This window comes from Leptonychotes weddellii, chromosome 6 (assembly GCF_054177405.1).
Source record: "Leptonychotes weddellii isolate Sample4059 chromosome 6, ASM5417740v2, whole genome shotgun sequence".
In the NCBI taxonomy this organism is placed as follows: Eukaryota; Metazoa; Chordata; class Mammalia; order Carnivora; family Phocidae; genus Leptonychotes; species Leptonychotes weddellii.
The window spans coordinates 138,078,960-138,094,040 of record NC_138374.1 but is presented as its reverse complement, the minus strand read 5'-3'; the positions used below and the strand labels follow the sequence as shown (position 1 = coordinate 138,094,040).

General features: G+C 52.8%; 2 protein-coding genes across 4 annotated transcripts in view; both read right to left on the bottom strand.

Moving 5' to 3' along the window:
* GATAD2B (GATA zinc finger domain containing 2B) overlaps positions 1-8,394 on the bottom strand; it is a 76,271-nt gene extending 67,877 nt beyond the window's left edge. The window contains exon 1 of one of the 3 annotated variants that reach the window (XM_006743499.3): positions 8,209-8,394. The gene's annotated coding sequence lies outside the window, so the exon portion shown is untranslated. Of the gene's footprint in view, positions 1-7,643; positions 7,837-8,208 lie in introns of those variants that run through there. The other 2 variants (XM_081825561.1, XM_081825560.1) reach the window with 2 other exon arrangements.
* Positions 8,395-11,311: 2,917 nt separating this feature from the next.
* DENND4B (DENN domain containing 4B) overlaps positions 11,312-15,081 on the bottom strand; it is a 12,156-nt gene continuing 8,386 nt past the window's right edge. Inside the window, exons 18-26 of the mRNA XM_081823236.1 lie at positions 14,574-15,077; positions 14,351-14,473; positions 14,042-14,211; positions 13,821-13,962; positions 13,394-13,630; positions 12,772-12,889; positions 12,515-12,680; positions 12,364-12,428; positions 11,312-12,249 (exon numbers count right to left, since the gene is read on the bottom strand). Of these exons, the coding sequence (XP_081679362.1) occupies positions 12,104-12,249; positions 12,364-12,428; positions 12,515-12,680; positions 12,772-12,889; positions 13,394-13,630; positions 13,821-13,962; positions 14,042-14,211; positions 14,351-14,473; positions 14,574-15,077 (1,671 nt within the window). The 3' untranslated portion in view covers positions 11,312-12,103. The remainder of the gene's footprint in view (positions 12,250-12,363; positions 12,429-12,514; positions 12,681-12,771; positions 12,890-13,393; positions 13,631-13,820; positions 13,963-14,041; positions 14,212-14,350; positions 14,474-14,573; positions 15,078-15,081) is intronic.

Here is a 15,081-nt window from a genome sequence, read left to right as displayed (position 1 = left end):
CCCCCCCCCGCGGGGGCTTGCTTCTTCCTCTCCCTCTGCCCGCCGCTCCCCCTGCTTGTGACCTATTAATACTATTCTATTTTTTGTTTGGTTGGTTTTTGTTTTTGTCTTTTTAGGGCTATGAGAAATGTTAGGAGAATGGTAAGATCACAACTTTTCAGGTCAGGCAGAGCTATTACATACTGGATTCCAGCAAAATGACACTCTCTCTGGGAACTGGGCTTTCTCATCTGTAAAATGGTCATAATGTCTCCCCCACAAAGTTACCATAAGAATTAAAATAGTACAAAGCCTTACATAAAGGAAGTGCTCAAAAAATGAGTTTACATTTAAAAAATTCCTTTTAAGGGGCACCTGGTGCCACAGTTAAGCATCCAACTCTTGGTTTCAGCTCAGGTCATGATCTCAGGGTCATGATCTCAGGATCATGAGATCAAGCCCTGCACTGGGCTCCACACTCAGCATGGAGTCTGCTTGGGTTTCTCTCTCCCTCTGGCCCTCCTAATTGTGCACACGCTCTCTCAAATAAAAAAAATCTTCAAAAAAAATTAAAAATTCCTTTTAAGTTCTCAAAGTTGCAAAAATGCAATAAAAAAAAATCTGAGGGGGTGTCTGGGTGGCTCAGTGGGTTAAGTGTCTGCCCTCGGCTCAGGTCATGGTCTCAGGGTCCTGGGATCCAACCCCACATAGGGCTGGCTCCCTGCTTCTCCCTCTCCCTCTGCTCCTCTTTCCCCGCCCCAGCTTGTGCTTGCTTGCTCTCTCCCAAATAAATAAAATCTTTTTTAAAAATCTGAGAAAAAATCACACAATTCATGACTGAGACACTCCTTGAGAAGGGTAACTTTCCAGGATTTTGCAACCTTTTTTATCCACTGGGATACTGGGAAAGTCTTTAACTCTTCCACATTTAAGATGACATACAGGAGTACATCACACATACTGATGAAAATGGCTATGAACAGAACACATGTTGCAGAAGAGTATTTTATGGCTTCAATGATAAAAAAAAAAGGGGGGCCTCATTTCAATATGAACAAGAAAAAAGGAGTTGTGAGGGAAGCTTAGCTTGTGTCAGCACATAATAATTAACAATTGTACAGTTTATAAAGCACCTTTACGTACAGCCTCATTTGACTGACACAGAAATCTAGTGAAAGAGATAAAGCAGTTCTCGATCCCCATTTCTAAGGTGAGGGAACTATGGCTTGAAGGCTTCAAAGGACTAAGCCAAGGTCACACAGATGATAAATGGCAGAGCAAGGACTCCAACCTTGTTCTTCTGCCCTGAAACATAACAAAAGGGGTACCTTCTAAATGTATGCAACATTTTCTCATATTCGTATCTTTAATATCTTTCAGATGACAGGTACCATGCTAGGCACTGGAGACACAACAGTAAAAAGACATGGTATCTTTCAGGATGTTTACAGACCATTGCGGGGAGACAACATTTATAGAGTGAGATCAAGGAAGAAAGCAAATCTAAGTCTCTCTGGGAAAGTCAGGAGAAGGCTTCCCAGAAAGTAGCATTTGAGATGAGACCTGGAAGCTGATCTAGGAACTAGAACTGTATCTGCTCATATATAAACTGTAAGGGAGAAATGTAAGGCCGGATAGAAAGGCAAAAGCCAAGATTACAAGGCCTGAATATTGTGCAAAATTTAAATTTTACCTTTCCACGACAGGAAACTATTGAATACTTTTGAGAAAGGCCAAGAGAACAATCAGATCTCTATTCAGACCATTTTGAAGCTAATATGATTGAGAGTTTAAAAGGCAACAAAACTAAAAACAAAGAGAACTATAAGAGATCCCGGCAACCTCCCAAATAAGAGTTGTAGGCCTGAACCAGGAGACCAGCAATAGAAACAGAGGTACCGGTTCAGAAATATTCAGAAAGTAATAGATAAAAAAGAACTGATAACGGTGCTCCCATTTCTGGCGTAGGTGACTCAGTGAATCACAGAAGGGGAGCTGATGATGAAAATGCTGTGTGGCCTGCTTCTCCCTCTCCCCCTCCCTCTGCTTGTATTCCCTCTCTCGCTGTGTTTCTCTGTCAAATAAATAAAATCTTTAAAAAAAAAAAAAAAGAAAATGCTGAGTGTGAGGTACCAATGGAATACAGAAGTGGGTATGTCCAGCACACAGTAGAAAACTGGCAACAAGAGGTTGGAGTTTAGGAGAGATGTGATAATCTATGTGAAAACATGAAGGTTTTTTTGAATAACAAGTGTTATTTACCATTTCAATGGGAAGGCAATAATTTTATCATCATAATTTGTATGATGCTTCAAAATTCACACTTTAAAATCCCATATTATGTTAATCACATTTCCTACTTTTGTTATAAACAACCATGAGATTAGGAAAACAGTTATTATTCTTATTTGGTCAACAAATATTTATTATTAACTACATATCAAGTACTGTATCAGGCATTAAAACACCAAAATAAATCCATGCCTTTGTGGACCTTGTATCATAGGAGGAGAACCAATAAGCAATAAACACTTAAAAAAAAAAAAAAAGGCGGGGGGGCCTGGCTGGCCCAGTTGGAGGAGCATGCAACTCTTGGTCTCAGGGTCATGAGTTTGAGCCCCACGCTGGGTATAGAGATTACTTAAATAAATAAACTTTTTAAAAAAGGCAATAAAAGTCAGAGAAAGACAATTATCATATGGTTTCACTCAAGAAACAGTGCAGAGAATCACAGGGGAAGGGAGGGAAAACTGAATGGGAAGTAAACAGAGAGGGAGGAAGACAAACCATGAGAGACTCAACTATAGGAAACAAACTTAGGGTTGCTGGAGGGAAGGTAGGTGGGGGAATGGGGTAAATGGATGATGGGCATTAAAGAAGGCACCTGATGTGATGAGCACTGGGTGTTATAAGCAACTCATAAATTACTGAACTCTACATCTGAAACTAATCATGTACTGTAAGTTGGCTAATTGAATTTAAATTAAAAAAGCAATAAATGTAACAAATATGTCATAAGCACTGTAAAAAAAGAAAATAGAGCATGGAAAAATCAGGAGTGAGAGGTGAGAGTTGAAGGCACAATTTTAAGAGATCTCACTGAAAAGGTGACTTAAGCAAAGACTTGAAGGTAAAGAAATTAATCATTTGTATTATCTCTGTGGGAAAAACTAGCTATTTCCCACAGAGGGAATAGCTAGTGCAATGGCCCTAAGATAAAGAGTGTGACTGATGTATTTAAGAAACAAGTCAAGGTGGCTGGAATGGAGTAAGCAAGAGGAAGGATGACAGAGATCAACAGAGAAGGGGCGGGGAAGCGCAGATCATGCAAGACCCTACAGGCCACTGTAAGAACAGACTTTTACTCTGAGAGAAATGGAATTTAAAAATTAGGAGCCTGACGAGGGTGGGTAGGATGGGGAAAAAATATTAGAAGCCTTATCCAAAATCATAGCTAATAAGTGGCAAAACTAGGATTTGACTCAGGATTTCTAGATTCTCTACACCTGTGTTCTACTATTCCAATTTGCCACTTACTAGCCCTACAACCTCCCTCCCAGGAAGTCTGAATTTAAATGCTCTCAAAGAGCTAACTCCGTAAATATTTTCTAGGTAAGAGATGCACTAACTCTCTGGTTAACATTTCTAATCCCTCACAACTATAATGGGAATTTATTAATTCTGATGTCTAATCTAAATCCCACTGACATTCTGGCCTATATTTTGGGTAATTCAAAATTCCACCTTCCGGGCGCCTGGGTGGCTCAGTTGGTTAAACAACTGCCTTCAGCTCAGGTCGTGATCCTGGAGTTCCAGGATCGAGTCCCACATCGGGCTCCCCACTCAGTGGGGAGTCTGCTTCTCCCTCTGACCCTCTCCCCTCTCATGCTCTCGCTCACTCTCTCTCAAATAAATAAAATCTTAAAAAAAAAAAAAAATTCCACCTTCCCCCAAAACGAGACAAGATCAAGAAAGCTTTGATCAGGAGGCTTAATGCATGACTTTCAGGTTCATGTAACGGTAACCTGAATTATTTTAAAAATGTATATCATTCAGATGTGAAAAGCAGAAAGAGAATGGCTCGGGAATGTGGAGGTATTGTCATTTTTGTTAATACTTTACTAGTTAGTATTAATAACAATTAAAAGTTTATATGTTGTCCAAGAAGTTTCTGCAGTTATTATAACTTTAAGGTCTGGGATTTGACCGGTTCCGTACCTCAAAAGTAACAAAATGTGTTCTTATTCATCTGTTGCTTTTGGTACTATAACCCAAAACTCCTGTAGTTTCTTGCCAGTTAATGGCCAATTTAAGGCAACGATAAAGATTAGAGGATTTTGAGGGACATACCATCTAAGAAGTAGACAAGCTTAGCTCTTTAATGACCCTGGGTCACTCCTTTCCTACTGAATGAACTCAAAACCACACAGGAATATTTCAGATATCCCTGAAAAGAAAAAACGGAACATGAAGAGGGAGCATTTCAAATCAGATCTATTCTTCAATGCTTTCATCATTGTTACACAGGTACAGGAGTCTCTCTGCTTCATGGACTCTGGAGCCACCAAGATCCCCAACCAGTACCTACAGAAGGTATCACAGGGATACTGAGGATACACCAAACAATACAGCTAATAGAAGGTTTCCCCCCTAAAAGGCACACCGTTGCAACAAAAACCGAACTTCCTTATGTATCTTTTCCCAAGCTCAGCCAATGCAGGGGAACTGCAACTTTGTGTGGCACTGTCTCATAGGTTGGATCTTTTCCTGAGCAAGAAATGGACAGCTTTACGCCAGGGCTAGATTTATAGTCAATCTGGGTGTGTCTTTTTTTTTTTCCCTCCCCTCCCCTCCCCTCCAAACTGATTCAGAAAATGCCTGGCTATTGTGCCTTGATACATGATGATGCATGGCTTTAAGTACTGTAAAAGGTCTAGGAAAGAAAATTCCTTGGTCCTAGTTAAGGGTCAAATCTTACACTTTCTCTAGCAGTTGTTTTAATCAAACAACAAGCATTCTGAGTGCAGAGGGGCTGCTGGTTAACATGCTCATCCCAACGGGTTGGCTGACATGGAATATACTCCAGAGTCTAGAAACCAGGACAGCACAACTGCTGTTCCCCTACACATGCACCTCCAGCTCGGTGGGTGGGGAAGATAAGGAAGAAACAGTAAATTGAAGCAAGAGGCCTGGTTTACATACAACATACTGCTGAAAGCTAGGATGAATCCAGGGGTCCCAGCATTCGATCAGGATACTATTACTGACACAGTGACACCCTCCTCCCACCCCCACTCTGCTGTTCTGTAACCAAAATCCAACCTGAAGGTCTGGCCAGGCCAAGCCAGGGAAAGGGGAAAAAAAAAAAAAAAAAGGTATGTGTGTGGGGGGGATTGGAAACATTTGTCCAAGAAAGAAAGAAAGAAAGGGGGCAGCACACAGGCTTTTGAATATACTTTAAGACTACGAGGTTCAGAAAAAATTTTTCACATCTTCCCTCCCAACACCCATGGCCTTATGCCAGAACTCAGACTTGAAGGGCTGATCAGGGAACCTGGTCAACACCGTTCCTAGACAAGTATTTGAGTGCAGCCTCTATTCTGACCCTTTTCGGACTGCCTCTAAACAGGAAGTTAACAGACATCACACACAGGGGAGGCAAACCAGTGTCATAAAGATGGATGCTGCTGTCAGCTACAAATTCCTCTCACTTCATCGAAAGTGTTCTCTAAGTAAGGAATAAGCAGGACAAAAGTCCGTAAGCCTCACCTCTTCTCAAACTGGGTCACTCAGCCTACAGGTCCAGCCTTCTGATTCCTACTGATGAATATTTATCTGCTCCATTCCTTAGCATGAGGACTACAACTGCCTCTAGACTAAAAAATTGTATTCCTCTAAAAATGGAAGACAGCACTAGCAGATCAGTACTCCCACTAACTCATTATTCATACAACCTACCTGTTTAAAAAGCCCAAGGAAAGACTATCCTGGACCCAGTCCATCCCCAAAGAGAGACTAAGTATCAGTTACAAAAAAAGCAGTTACTTCCAAAGGATGCGGGCCTTCCTTTAAAATACATCGAGGCCCTCCCTCGCACCGCCTTTAGGAGCTCCAGAAGTAGCCTCCTTACCAATCAAGCACAGACAGAAATGCTGCTCTAGAACGATACTCTAGCAAGATCACTCTGACACCAAAAATCGGAGTCAGACCTCAAGGAAGAGTTTAGGTCAGTGCATCAAAGAAAAAGCAAAAGTTCGCTTAATCTCCAACATATAGACACGCTGCTGCCAGAAAACAATCAGAAATCAGTGAACGGGGAGTGGGGCTAGACGGCTAGAGAAGCGAGAGGGAAGATTTCACTTTGAATCACATGCACGCACCATCTATCCAAAAACTAAATTTTTATAAATAAAAACGTTTCAAAAACGCAAGAGCGTCAGCTCTTCAACATGGTTCTGTGAGACCTGCCTTTCCTCCAGCTGCTGCTAGTCCGAATCTCTGCTGCAGTCTGGCCTGAGAGCAACTGCCCTTTTCCTTCGCTGCAACACAGTAAGCGTCTCCCAGCTCTCTCGCACGCACACAAAAGCCCTCCGATTAATCATTTATCGGAAACGAGAAAACTCGCTCTGGGGAGGCTACCTGACTCTCCGGATGACAGCAGAAGGGAAGGCCGACGGCCAGCTCGGCTCACTGGCACATGCCACCCACCCACCACCGCCGCCGCCACCTCCGCGCCAGCCCCGCGAGCTGACATCGCGCGTCTGCGGGGGGCAGAGCCCGAAGCGGCGAGCGTGCCTTCACGGGGGGGGGCTGTCCCGGGCCGGCGGACGGCCCCACAGGGGTGGCTAGCTCCTCGGCGTCGCTGCGAGCAGAGAGGCAGAAAGTACGCTAAGCCCGCTCCGGTCCGGGAAGGGCCAGTCCCAGCTCCGTCGACCCCCGGCACTGAACCGGGGGGCACGTCCGGAGCGCCCCAGAAGCCCCGCCGAGGAAACGGGCGCCGGGGTCGCTCGGAGAGCAGCACCCACCCAGGCGGAGGCCATTCCCGTCTCCGACCGGAGGGCGACGGAATAAAGGGGCACGGTTCTGCGCTCCCAATCCCTTCTCAATAAAGAGAATTCCCCCGCGCTCCCTGCGCCCGAAGGACCCCCCGCGGGTCCCGGCGGCCGGCGGACCGGGGACCGCGCGCGGGGAGCGGCCCCCATATCCGCGAGGGCACCCCCGGGGGCGGAGAGTTGGGGGGGCGCTAGAGAGGAGCCGAGGGGAGCATGGCGGGCGGGAGGCAGGGAGTGGAAGCGGGGATGGCGGGGGAAACGGGGCGCGCGGGAGGCGAGAAGGAGTCAAAGCAGAAGCAACGGAGGGACGCGAGGCGGGGGCGCGCGAGGCCGAAGGGAAAGGCCGGGGAGCGCGCGCGCGGGGCGGGGGAGGGGACGAGGTGAGGGGAGCGCGAGGCGGGGGCGCGCGGGGCCGGGCGGGGGAGGGGGACGCGAGGCGGGGGCGCGCGGGCGGGCGTCGGCTCGCGGGCGCTTCCCCTCCCCCGCCCTCCACCTTTCCCTTCCCCCACCTCCGCCACCGCCGCCTCCTCCCGGCTCCCTCCCGTCCTCGCTGCTCGCCGCCCCCGGGCGGGCGGGCGGGCGGCCAGGCGGGCCTAGGCCAAAGCTCCTCACCTGGCGGTGGCGGTGTAACTCCCGGCGAGCTCGCCTCCTCAGGCGGCGGCGGAGGCGTCGAAAAAGGGAGGCGACGGCACAGTGGGTTCCGGGCCCCGCCGACGGGACCGGGGGCGGGGGTGGGGGAGGGGGGCGGGCCGGACCGGGGCGGGCGGGCGGAGCAGACACTGCGGTACAGACGGGGGGCAGCGGCGGCGGCGGCGGCGGCTGCACCGGCGGCGGCACCACACAAACAAGGACGCTGATTGGGCAGCTGCCAAGCGCCTCGGCTCCGCCTTCCCCACACGCCACGACGCCCATTGGGCGCCCTCAGCCGGCCTCCCCGCCCTCTTCTTCTCGGCCACACCAATAGGAGGCGGGATGCCGGGACTACACCCCACCCTTGAAGAGTGAGTGGCTGGAGAAGTGATGATTGGCGTACATAATACCCAACCCTAAGCGGAGGAGGGGGATGGTCTAGCGGGGGCGCGTTAATGGGTACCTCGGCCAGTCCCAGACACATCCGGGTCTTCAGCAGCCCATTAAGTGTCGGGGGTCAAAAAATCGCTTCGGGCTGCAACTTTACCTTAGAGACGTTTTGGTCCCCAGGCAGCCGCCGTACCCCAGTATCCCCAAACTGGGATTCCCTCTCGGCCCGCTCTCATTCTTCCGACTCCAAAGATGGAGACTGGCGAGCGGCACTGGGCTCTGCGTTGGGTGGTGGTTCGTCGCGACAGAATCCCGGAATTTGACGATGGCAGTGGCCGTAGGCGCTCGGGCCTCGCGGTCTGCGCGGGGCGTGGCCTGCCCGCGTCCGCCGCAGGCCTCGGGCTTCCTGGTCTGCGTGGGGCCCCGCGCGGTCCTGCGGCGGCCCCGGCCGGGGCGGCGGCGTTGGTGCTGGGGGCCGTCGGGGTATGGCTGGGCGCGCGGCGCGGGGTGCGGCCGCGCCCAGCGCCGGCGGCGGGGACCCGGCCCCGCAGAGCCGGCGTGTCAGGGAGGGGCCGGCGCTAGCGGTGGACACTGCCCCCGCCGTGGTACGGACCTCACGACGTGCCCGGAGTTGCCCACGATGAGTGGCGCCGCTGAAATCCGAACCCGCTAGATCAAGACGCAGGCTCAGAAACGTTGAGTAACTTGCAAAGGTCAGACAGCGCATTAGTGAGAAAGCGGTGCTTTGAACCCAGAACTGCCTGGCTCCAGAAGCGCTACAGTGTGCGCGAATCGTTTACAGGTCGCGCCGTGCAGTGCAGCGGGTGGAGGGGGCCACGTGAAGACAGGTGCGCCCTGAACACACACACGGGCCGGCCCCATGTCCCTGTAAGCGGGTAGAAGCCTCGTTTCGTTCTTGCAGTGTCCGCGGGAGGAACATGGTCTCTGGAGTCAGCCTGCCTGGGTTTGGATCCTGGCGCTACCTCTTACCGGCTGTGTGATTTGGGTGCGACTTACTTAACCTCTGTTCTCTGTGCCCCGGTCCCTTTATCTGTAAAACGGGAATGATGGAGAAGAGTGCCCAGCTCAGAGGGAATTGTGAGGAGTATGAAATAGCACATTTAAAATGTTCAGGACAGTGCCAAGGACACAGTAAGCACTCAATAGGCATAATAGTAACTGTAATGAGTTTTCCTCACTTTTCCAACCGTTTCACTCCCTTAGTCCTAAAGTCAGCTTCCGTTGGTATTCGACTTGTACCTGCCTTGCCTGCACGGAAAATCATTTCTCATGTTAATGCTTTCACGGACTCATTTATTTAACACACAAGACAGAGGGCCCATCGTGTTACCAGACACCCCTCTATGTGCTGGGGACATAGCAGTAACTGGGACAGAAAAATCACTGCTCTCTTTCCCTAACCTGCTGCTTTGCCCAGTATCACTCCAGTGCGTTCTCTGCTGCCTGACGAGCCGTTCTTCAAGGGCTGGGAGGAGAAGGGGAAGCGTGGTGGTTAAAGATGCCAGCCTGACGAAGATACTAGTGAAGCCTGAGAAAATACCTTTCAACAGAATTAAAGTCAGACCGTGGAAGGGACTTTCAATCTGGAGTGATCAAACTCCAGGGAAGACAAGTGTGAGGCCACTGTCTTAGTGGACCTGACAATTCCCTCTGCAGACTACCTGCTTGTTTGTTTTCTTTTTGAAGCTAGCATTGATGGAGTGTGCTTAGCACTTGATGTGGATCGCATAATTCATCTTGATAAACCATCTCCTCAGTTTGCACACAAGGAAAAACTGAGGCACAGGAGTTAAGTATTTTGGCCGATAAAATAAAATTAGTAAGTGGCAGAGACAAGATTTAATTAGAATTTTGTCGTACCCAAGCCTGTATACACTCTGAAGTCTGGGAAGAGAAACTGGGCCAGGATGAGGCATGTCCTCCCTCATCCAGCTCCCTAGGCCACAGGACAGAGATGTCAGATGCCCTAGTGAGTACTTTGCTATTGGAATTTCCAGATATTCTTGTGGTTAAAGAACTCTGTAGTCCTGTCCATCTGACTGTAGGTCTCCACAAGGAGGCCCAAAGGTGAGAAGTACACGCTGGAGGTAAGGAAGATTATCGTTATTGTCTGAATCAAGGGGCGCTCTAGACCATTAAGATCGTATGCTCTGTTAAAGTAGGGACTGAGCCCTAAAATTCTCTCTATAATTCCAGCAGTTCAGCTCTCTGCTGGGCATACTACACCACACTTGTGATGTCAGGGAGGCAATTGCTCCCTTGCAGAGATGGGGAGAGGTTGATTCTGGGGAGTGAGGTCCGATCAGAACCTGGGCTGATGTGAGGATTTCCCCTCTGAAGAAGGAGCCTCCTAGTCCCAGGCAGGACAGAGGGTATTTCCTAAGCCCCAGCTTCCCTCCTGTGCAGCTCTTCTAGGACACAGGAAAAGCATCTACCATACTCAGCGCAGGATGGGGAAGGGTCGGTCCTGTGGCTTGACGTTCCAGAATTCAGAAAGTACTACTTCTTGCTTCATCCACTATTCTCCACCCACCGAGAATTCGCACTAAAGCCGCATATAAGTTATTCCCCCCACTGACACTCCTGCCCTCCTTTTGTTGGCTAATTCCCTTTGGTGATTGGTTTTGCAGCTTTCTTCCTGTGTTTATTTCATTATACAGGAAAGGGAGAATTCTGAGTGGGCCTGTCTCCCTGTTGCCCACATTCAGTGAGCTCCTTAATCCTTGGCCCTATCTTCCTGGTCCTGTCCCCAGGCTGAGAGCCTGGTTGGAAGAGTACTGCCTGCAGCTAGAGCAACTGAGGGGGCCTAGGATGGCCGCCAGGGCTCCCAGGATGCTTGAGAGCTGCCAACACCAACTACCAGGGAGAGGGCTGTCCCCTCTGTGGTGGTACTGGAGAAGCCGGGAGGCGAAAGCTGGGGGGAGGAAAGAAGGCAGAGATGAGCTCAAGGCCCCCGGAGAATGGAGCCTTTGTGTGGGGTACAAATGAGGGACAAGGGGGTGATTGTGTGGGAGGGCCGGAAGTGCCACACAGACTGGCACCACCAGAGCCAGCACCAGATTCACCCCTCTCCTGCTCCGAGAACTCCCTGAGCCCCAAGGGACCAGTACCAGACCTGGTCAGGGAAAGCGTGCCTGAGGCTGCGAGGGATGGAAAGGTGGAAAGGAGGATGTGCAGCCAGGGGACAGAGAGAGGTACCCCCTGCCATTATTCCAGATCCAGGGAACAGGAGACAGAAGGAAAAAGACAGAAGCAGCTTTTACTGTATTTACATCCAACAAAACTTTGCAAGGAACAATCCTTACTGCTCAGTCAGGGCCCTGGGTGGGTGAAGCATTCCCCATAGTGGAGGAAATGGGAAGGATTAGGACTGGACGGGGCCCCGGTTCTTCCTGAGGGGAGCGTGGGGCTCCTCCAGCTCCCTCCTGACTTTCCAGGAGCTACAAACCACTGAACCATGGTGCCCCATTTCCCTTCTCTTTCTCATCATCCCTAGGAACCTCATGAGCAAGGGGGCTGTGGCTCCAAAATAAATAACTTAAAATACAAACGCTAAAGTAGAAAGATATGATGGAGGGCTTTGGGTTGCTTCAGCAGTTCCAGGGAAGAAGGACCATCACTGGCGGGGAATGATATCCCTCCCTCCCATTCAGGGCAAAGGCTCAGTAGCTCTGTATCTTTCCAGTTGTTTTTTAAAACAAAAACTTAGAAAATGACCAGGGCAGAGCAGATCTGTGGGTACCCTGGAGGAGAGTTCCTGGTATAATCTGGGGAGGAACAGAGCTGTGCCAACTCCTGCCAGGCCTCGTACAACATCAGCGTGAACATACCGGGCAGGTCGGAGGTAGGGGGATTGTGACTTTTGTTAGCAGTGGGTCCCTCTTGCTGCCCACATCTGGAGCCTACGGCTGGGCCTGCTTCCCAGCCTGTTCCCAACTCCTCTATGAAAGGAGTAGGAAGGCAGGGTAGCTCTAGAATCCACTCTCCCTCAACCTCCCCACCCCAGGCTGGAGAGGAAAGCTTAAGGGTCCCTAGCATTCCAGAGGTGCTCCAAAACATTTCCGGCAATCAATGGCCTTTGGGGTGGGCATCTGTGCCCGTCGCTGCCTCAGCTCCTCCTTGCCCATGCTGCTGGCCAGCTTGTTAAAGGCGGACTTGTATTTCTTGTCGAAGGCCACTAGGGAAGAGGGTGGAGGTATGTCAACAGACTACAATTCGACAACCCCCCCCCCTCCCCGCTGACCCCTGGCCCCAGATACTTCCACTCCTTGGCCCCTGCCCACTCCCTTACCTATGTCCACACGGTCCTTGCCTAGAGCAGCCATCGTCAGGAATAGGATCTCACGATAGATGCCCCTGCAGTGGGGGCAGAGGGTGGACTGAGAGAAAGGGAGTATGGGGCCGGGGACAGGCCAGGGACCTCCCAGATGGGAGCACCATACCTCTGCAAGTGCAGGCCAGTGGGAGGCGGCCCTAAAGTTTCCAGCAGGAGCCCTACAGCCTTGTGCACCTCACTGAGACCCACATAGCGCAACACGGCCTCCAGCAGCTCCAGGTTGAGGGGTGCGGGTATGGGGCCTGGCCATACCACCCGCTGCGGGATCTGGCCTGGGTGAAAGAGAGGAAGGCGGCCAGGGTCACTGAGCCCTCTGGGCGTGGGACCCACCCCTTCCCAGCCTAGGCCAAACACCAGACTCACTGTGGACCCTCCAGAGCACGTAGAGAGGTGGGCAGCTACTGGGATCGGGGGTCAGAACGTCCCACAGCAGCCGCACCTGCACGGATGCTGGGTCAGGCGTCAGCCAAGGAGGTGGGGCCTGCAAGGAGCCAAGACAAAGGAGGCAGACTCACGGGACGGCAGGCAGAGGGCTGGAAACGGACCAGCGAAGCTCCAAGAAACAGAGGGACGTGGTGGGATATAGCCAGAGGGGAGAGGGAAAGAAAGCCTCATCCCCATGAGTGTGAGCTCTCTGAGAGCACCCACTTTGTTCTGTGAGCTGCTGCACCCCTCGTGCCTAAAAAGTGCCCAGGCCCCGAAAGGTGTCCAATAGATGTTGGTCGAGTAATAGACGTCAAGGAGTCACCGTGGTGATTGTGTACCAAGCCCTACACAGGCGTTTAACAACCCTGGGCGCTGGGCACTTAGGCCGTTTTACAGATGAGAAAAACGGAGGCTCGGGCGTGAAGTGAAAAGGCCAGGGGTCGGAGCAGGTGCAACTGACTCCCAGGCCTGTGCTCGCTCTACTCTACGGGGCCTGAGGGGACAGACCCAGAGGTGAGGTGGCGAACACCCAGTGCAGGGGCCGCAGGAGGGCACTGACCTGGGGGGGCGGGGGCCCATCACAGGAGGCCAGCACCAGGCATGGCAGAATACTGGGCAGGCGCAGCCGCTGGAAATACCACAGAAGGTTCCAGAAGATGATGGGGTGGGCGGCAGGCAGCTCAGGCAGTGCCAGCGCCTCACTGCCCTCGTTTTCCACCAGCGACTCCAGCTCCTTGCGCAGCACCAGGGGGCTCAGGTACGCCCAGGCCCCACGCTCGACCCGCCGGCAGGCAGCCTGTCAGGCACAAAGAGGGAGGAGAGCGGTACGGGGCGGATCCGGCCCCAGCCTCGGAGCCCTGCTTCCCACTGAGCCATCACGTTCAGCAGCTTCTGAGATGCCCCGTGCCCTCGATGCCTGTCACGTCCCACCACTGGGCAACACACACAAACACCCATTCCTTGTGCCCCCTTGGCCCAGCCCTTACCCCCATGTGCCCATTGCAGAGCTGGGGCTCATCCAGGGCAAGGCAGAGCCTGCGGTCACTGAGCACAGGGCCTGGGCCCCCAGGGATGGGAGCATCTTTGCTGTTACTGGCACCAGCAGGGGCACGCTGGGGGCTGGGGGCACTGTAGGGGGAGATCGGGGGTCAGCCCTTGACCCTCCGCCTCCCTGTCCCACTCGTAGCACTCGCCCTGCTTGGGGCACCTGGGTCGGGAATCAAGGGTCTGGACACTGAGCAGGGGCACAAAGGGGCAAGCGCAGAAGGGGCAGACGGTGTTGAGGTTGGAGTCATCGGGCGCCCAGCCGGCCATGATCTCCTCGTCGTACACCAGCGAGTCACAGGCATGGCACAAGGAGCAGCTGGAGAGCAGGATCTGCGGGCGAGAAGACGCCCCCCCGGGCTCAGGAGCCCGGGCTCCTTCCACCGTCCCCAGCCCGTCTTCGACAGAGGGAAAGGCGGGGAGCCTGCACGCGTGCGTTCAAGCATGTCTGCGTGGGAGGGGTTCTCCTCACTTCCAGGGAAGGCGGCTGCGAGGACCCGGGGGTGTCACTGAGGCGCTCTGAGGAGCGGCGCAGGCTCAGGCTGCTGACGGAAGACTCAGAGAGGTCCCACTCACTGCCCAGAGAGGCTGAGCTCTGCCATCACAGGAGAAAGCGCCATCAGCCGGCCCTTCTCCGGGCCCTCTCCTGGGGCCTCCGGGGGCTAAGGCGAATGGACCGTCCCCTCCCTGGCTACCTCAGAGGCAGTGGATCCAGGCCGCTCCCGGGGGCGCAGGAGGCTGTCCATTGGGCTACGGCGGGCAGGGGGAGGCAGGTCAGGGGGCAGCTCAGGTGGGGCAACGCGGGAGGCAGGAGGGCGGCGGGAAGGAGTGAGCAGTTGTTGCAGGCGGGCGCCCAGCCCTCGTCTGGGGGTGCTGGCCTCCTCCTGGCGCCCGCCCGCCTTGGGCGCCCGCCCACTTGGCCCTTCCAGGGTCTCAGTGGACTGGGCACTCAGGGCTGAGCCCGAATCCTCTGGGCTGCCTCCGGGGGCCGGCTCCTCGCCGGTCAGGCTCAGGTCTGAGAGGCTCCCATCGCGCCAGGGTAGAGGCGAGTCCCGGGGCTCCAGCACCCCTAAGGCCTCTATCACTGCAGGGCAGAGAAGAATCAGAGAAGAGGAAGCCTCACCCGCCCTCCAGGAGCCAGGGAAACACAACCGCCCACCACACAGACTCCCGCGGTGGCACCCCCCTGCCGTGACAGCGACC